Below are 6306 nucleotides of genomic sequence, written 5' to 3'. Positions count from 1 at the left end.
TTACTTCCAGAAGTCAGGTACTGACTGACCTCCCTACACTTAAGGCTTTGCACCGTCTTCGGTGCCATCTGTCAGGAATAAAGGTGGGCTGGTAGCATTATCTCCACAGTCGGGACCAATGTTCTGAAAATCGGACCGGACCGGCCGGTTCGACCGGTTTAACCGTGAATCGGCGATGCAGACGGTCCGGTCCTCCTGCAGAAACCGTCCTGGAAAGAACCAGCGACAAACCGGCGAACCGGCCAAAAACCGGTCGGTTGGGCCGAACCGGTAACCGGCCGGTTCTGAGTAAATGACGTCGTTTCATTATTAAAAAAAAAAGAAACCCTAAACCCGACCCGACCCGAAGAGCACCCTGACCCGGTGACCCCAACCACCCCCCGTTTCTTCCCCCGAATCCCTAATTCTGTGTGTTGTTCATCTTCGTGAGAGAAGAGAACAGAGAATGAGAGAAGACTGAAGCTGAACCCTCCACGCCCGAACCCCAGCCTGCCACCGCCCCCTCCTTCGTTGCCGCGGTCACCGGTCAACAGCCCAACCGCCGTCGCCTGGTCGTCAGCCCAAGTAACCCTCCTTCTTCGCCTGGTTCCCTGCCCAGTAGCCAGCCGTCTGCCTCGTCTTCATCTGCCCTGTCCCATCGTCTTCATCGTCGCGCGGTGAGTAACTCGTCTCTGCTCATCTTTGTTCTTCACTTCTTTGCCTCTGTGAACTTCGACTTGCCTCTGTGAACTTCAACTTGCCTCTGTGAACTGACTTCCTCTGCTCATCTTTGTTCTTTGCCTCTGTGAACTTCTTTGTTAGTAACCTGGTTTGCAGCTCAATTTCTGTTTGTTAGTAACTTGGTTTGCAGCTCAATTTCTGTTTGTTAGTAACTTGGTTTGCAGCTCAAATTCTGTTTCTTGGTAACTTGGTTTGCAGCTCAATTTCTGGTTGTTGGTAACTTGATTTGCAGCTCAATTTCTGTTTGTTGGTAACTTGGTTTGCAGCTGAATTTCTGTGTGTTACACTGTTGCTCAATTTCTGTTTGTAGTTCAATTTGTGTTTGTAGTTCAATTTCTGTGTTTTGCTCAAATTTCTGTTTTGTAGCTCAAATTTGTTACTGTTTTGTACTTTGTTAATGCTGGAAACTGACTCGGTTTTGCATATTTGTTGACTGGCTGAATTTCTCAAATTTGTTCTGCTGTGGCTGTTTAGAATTGTTAGAATTGTTAGAATTGTTAATGTTTATTGCTGTGGCTGTTTTTAATTTCATATATGTTTTATTAATTTTAGTTATGGAAGATAGTATTAATCAAGAAGCAACTGCTGATAACAATGATTCTGTGAATAATAACATGCCTGCCGATACTTCTATTTCGAATGATGCTGCTAATCCTAATTCACGTAGTGCTAACGATAGTTAGTCACAAGGTTCTTCGAACCTTAGGGGAAAAACAGATTTAGCTTGGAAATATGTTGCTCTACAAACAGTGAATGGAAAACCACAGTATCAATATTTATTTTGTCTACAAGTTTTCAATGGAGGTGGAATTCACAGGATGAAGAAACATCTAGCAAAGATTACCGGAGACGTGAAAAAATGTCCTAAAGTTCCATATGATGTGGAAAAACAGATGGAAAATTTGTTGAAAGATATTCAGGCCAGCAAAAAGAAAAGAAAAGTAAGTTTTGGTGAAGAGGGTGGTGATGAGGTAGAGGATGCAATTGATGAGGCAATCCAAGAAGAACAGGAACAGCAGCGTACCTCGAATCAGCAAGGAGTTGGAGGCGATCCAAAGAAAAAAGCCAAAGTCATTCCTCCTATGTTTGCACCAAGAACAACTCCAGGAGCTCAACCAAGTATTAAGAGTGTTTTGCAAAACAAAGAGGCGATACACGAGGTTGATAAACGATTTGCTCGGTGGCTTTTGGATTGTAAAATTCCATTTAATGCTGTGATGTTGCCATATTTCCAAGATATGTTGGATGGTGTTGCTGGTATTGGACCTGGTTACAAGGGGCCTTCTTATGATAAGTTAAGGGTTCATTTGTTGGCTGATCTTAAAAGAGAAAGTCAAATGCTAGTTGATAGTTATAGGAGTGCATGGAAGGAAACTGGATGTACCCTCATGGCTGATGGTTGGACAGATCAAAGACAAAGGACGTTAATCAATTTCTTGGTGTATTGTTCTAAAGGTTTGTGCTTTGTGAAATCAGTAGATGCTTCCAGTATGGTAAAAAATGCTTCACACTTGTGTACTTTGTTTTCTGAGGTGATTGAATGGATTGGCCCAAATAATATTGTGCATGTTGTGACTGACAATGCGGCCAATTATGTTGCTGCTGGTAGGCTTATCAATAGAAAATATGATAATATCTATTGGTCACCATGTGCTGCTCATTGCCTTAATCTTATTTTAAAAGATATAAGCAGCATGGCGCATATTTCTAACCTTGCAACTCGTGCTTCAAAGATCACAGTATTTGTATACAATCATACGGTTTTCTTATCTTGGCTAAGACAAAGACCTCATTGGAGAGAAATTGTACGTCCTGGTGCAACCCGGTTTGCAACTGTGTTTATTACATTGAAGAGCATCTTTGATCGTAAAAAGGAGTTGCAACAATTGGTTGTAGATTCAATTTTCACTGATCACAAATTAGGAAGGAGTGCTACTGGTAGAGCTGTGAGTGCTATCATTCTGGACGCCAAATTTTGGGACGATTGCTTTACTGTATGTAAACTTGTGGGCCCTCTGATTTACTTGCTGAGGGTTGTTGATGCTGATGACCCCCCATCTTTGGGATATGTTTATGAAGGAATGCTAAGGGCAGAAGATGCAATTAAGGAGATGTTTAGGCAATCCAAGACTGCATATCAGCCGTACACAGATATTATCAACTCAAGATGGGACAAGCATTTGAAGAAAGATCTTCATGCGGCAACTTACTTCCTGAATCCTAAATTCTTTTTTAATGAAAATTATAAAGAAGCACCTGATGTTATGCGAGGTTTGCTTGATCTTGTTACCTTGTATTGCAAGTGTAACAATTTGGATTCAGTTCAGGCAATGAAAGAAATACATTTATATAGAGATCGGAAGGAAAGTTTTGATAGACAAGAAGTTATTCCAGCTGCATCTGAACTTAAGCCTGGTAAGAATATGGTTGAATATTTGTTTAATCAATAGTAACTTGTTTTGAGCTCCTATGTTTTTAATTAATATCTTATAATATGTTATGGTTTTATAATTGGTAGATGAATGGTGGAGGTTATTCGGAGGCTCTGCTCCATGTCTACAAAAGATAGCTGTTCGCATTCTTAGCCAAGCATCTGCTTCTTCTGGGTGTGAGAGAAATTGGAGCCTTTTTGACCAGATTCATACAAAAAGAAGAAATAGATTGGAGCATGATAGACTGAATGACATTGTTTATGTTACCTATAATTTGCGTCTTAAATCCAGGTAATATATGTTTCATGAAATACTATATTGTTTCATTTGTAATCTTTATCATAATAAATTTGTAAATTATTAAATCTCCATATATTGTATTTAACTTTTTAGGAAGGAAAAAGAAAAAAGAAAGCAAAAGACACAGCATGATCCAATTGATTATGAAAGTATCAGTCAAGTTGACTTCTGGGTGACTGAAGAGGTTGTAGAGAAAGAGCCTGATCTTCCTAGTAATGTGGATGACTTATTGCGTGAGTATAGTATATTTAGTTTCTAATGATTTATTAGAATGTTGTTAGTTTATCATATAATGATAACATTTCTATTTTATTAGGTGAAATTGATGCTGATTTATATCAAAGTGGCGGTGGTAGTAGTGGTCTTTATGCTGCATCTCTTTCTTCTGCTGATCAGGGTGGGAATGAAGGTGAAGATCATCCCACCGAAGCAGATTTGCAACAAGTTCTTGCGGATTTTGATTGATAAACCATGATGTTGGGATTTAATATTTAGATATTCTTTTATTACTATTTAACTTTTGAGTTTGGATTTTGATAAGATCATATGTATTTGGTTGATGATATTTTATGTAGTGTTTTAAATTTCGAAGATATTTTAAGATTTATATCAGACTATAATTATATTTTAGGATGTGTATTTATAATTTATTTATTATTCTACTCTAAACGGTTTTTCCGGTTGAACCACCGGTTGAACCGGTTAGACCAGTGAACCAGTGACTAGAGCGGTTTGATGACCGGTCCGGTTTTTTGAACCTTGGTCGGGACCGTCATGGCTCCCTGTGCTAGTAAAGGAAGTGGAGTCCGGGGTGTCTGAGTCTCTATATTTTCCCTTAAGTAGCTCCTTGAGGTATGTGAATCGGCGCTTGTTTCAGCGCTCTCTTAGCTTTGCTTTGTGTTCCTGCCGATCTAACCTCTCAAGTATCTGATGGAGCAGTTGGTTTGTTGTAGGTGCTTGTGGTGTTGAAGGAGGAATGTCTTTAGGCGGTTCAGTAGGCTGGCTTGTAGTGGCTGTTGGAAGTCTAATATATTTCCCATTAGGGACGTACTGATCATCCCGTGGGAGCATGGCTTTGGTGTCTCCAGCTCTATCGGAGACTCCAGCTGCTGAGACGAGATCTAAAACCAAGGCGGGAAAAGGCAAGTTGCCCGCAATTTGTACGTGTCCCATGGCATTCCGGATATATCTTGGTACGTTCAGAGGCTGGTCTGTGAGGATGCACCATAGTAGAATGGCCATGTCTGCAGTGAAGGAGGACTCGTGGGTGCTCAGAAAGACATAATGGGACATAATCTGTGCCCACACGCGAGCCTCCAAGGTAAGTGCAGAAGCCAATATTTCCTTAGGTCGGGAATGATGGTATCCGTAGATCCATCTGCTGCCAGGTAGTGCGATAACTTTGAGAACAGTGTCCCAGTCAAATTGGTACATCTGGCGCTTGAGTGCGGCCTCTTGAAATGCGACTAGTCCTTCTGGAGTAGGGGGAAGATCTAAAGCTCGCTGAATGGCCTCTTCTATAATAGGGACTTGCTTCTGACGGACATAGACAGACTGTAGGGTTGGCAGGTGAAAGTTAGAGTAGAACTCGACTACCCAGGAAAGATTAACCTGTCGTGGCTGTCTCTGTAGGAAACCCTATTGTCTTCGTTCAATTTGCGGCTCAACAAATTCAGCAATACGGGTCGGGAGGATAAGAAGGTATTCGTTGTTGTAACTCATTTCTGCCAGGATGGGAAACATCTACTCACAGTAGCGATTGGAAAATTACGCAGTGTCCTTTGCTGGGAAGGCTTTCTCCTTTTCATCAACCTTTATAATCCTCTTAATTCTTTTTGTTGAGGATTTAACCGCAGTTGAAGATGGCTCTGTCACAAATGCTCATTTGGTTCCTCTCCTTGCTGCTGTTGATTTAGGAGTAGCTTTCTCCTTGCCTTTCTTGGTGGCCATCCTAAAAGAAAGAAAAGAGAAAGTATGTTAAAATGTCAAGGGTTAGAGCAGGGAAGAGGGCGGGGAAGGTGGTAATCAATGCACACTAAGAGATGAATGATGTTAACACATGGTCATGACTACATGTGAGAAATCAACAATGGAAATATAGCAAGTGCATACGATGACAATTAAATGCAAGGTGTTTATTGGCATGCAGGCAAAGGCATGAGTAGCATAGATCAAGCATTCAATGTTCAAGTTAGATTACCAAGCCTTTCAAACTAATAACCTGATTGTAATGACAATTATATTGAATTAATATGATACGAAAAAGGGTTTTGTGAAAAGCAAGCATTTTAGAGTAATAGGATAAAAGATATCAAAAAACAGTGCACAACGACATACGGGCGTTTTCACAAACACATAGCATGCATGTTGAATAAGCTATTGAAAGTATTGAATTGAACATGCAAGCAACCATTAAAAATTAATATATAATTGCCAAACAAGTCTTTAAATAAAAATAATGACTCTAATAAATTTCCAACACCAATTAAAAGAAAAAGAAAGAAAAAGAAAACATGGATAATGCAAATAAAAAGAAAAAGAAAGGAAGAAGAAAACATAAAAATAAAAGAAGAATAGAAAAGTAAGGAAGAAGAAAAGAAAAAAAAAACCTTGATAATGGTGGTGAGAGAGAGAGAAAGTAGAAAGTGAGAAAGAAGGAAGAAGGAAGAAAAGGGAAGAAAGAAATAAGGAGGGAAAAGAAAAAGTAGGATTTGGGGAAGAGAAAGATAAGATATTTTGGTAGATTAGGGTAAGATGTGCGGCGCAAGCGACGCGGACGCGTGGGGTACGCGTTCGCGCGGATGGCGCCTATATGAGGCGACATGGTCGCGTCAGTCACGCGGACGCGTGACTC

At 40.4% G+C, this 6306-nt stretch overlaps 1 protein-coding gene across 1 annotated transcript; it reads left to right on the top strand.

Moving 5' to 3' along the window:
• Positions 1-2662: 2662 nt before the first annotated feature.
• LOC148572344 (uncharacterized) lies at positions 2663-3917 on the top strand. Its single transcript, XM_088510011.1, has 4 exons — positions 2663-3135; positions 3239-3443; positions 3546-3685; positions 3769-3917. Exons 1-4 carry the CDS (start codon positions 2802-2804, stop codon positions 3915-3917), a joined length of 828 nt encoding a protein of 275 aa, XP_088366137.1. The 5' UTR covers positions 2663-2801.
• Positions 3918-6306: the final 2389 nt, after the last annotated feature.

The sequence above is a fragment of the Arachis ipaensis genome, chromosome B3 (genome assembly GCF_059453495.1).
Source record: "Arachis ipaensis isolate K30076 ecotype BB chromosome B3, ASM5945349v1, whole genome shotgun sequence".
Lineage (NCBI taxonomy): Eukaryota > Viridiplantae > Streptophyta > Magnoliopsida > Fabales > Fabaceae > Arachis > Arachis ipaensis.
The sequence above is the reverse complement of the archived record's forward strand: the minus strand, read 5'-3'. Positions and strand labels throughout refer to the sequence as shown.

Bases quoted from the DNA above. Each gene is read 5' to 3' on its own strand.
- LOC148572344 (XM_088510011.1), top strand. From the start codon at position 2,802: ATGCTAAGGGCAGAAGATGCAATTAAGGAGATGTTTAGGCAATCCAAG. The intron at 3,136-3,238 runs GTAAGAATATGG...TATAATTGGTAG, and splicing joins TGCATCTGAACTTAAGCCTG to ATGAATGGTGGAGGTTATTC. The intron at 3,686-3,768 runs GTGAGTATAGTA...CTATTTTATTAG, and splicing joins TAATGTGGATGACTTATTGC to GTGAAATTGATGCTGATTTA.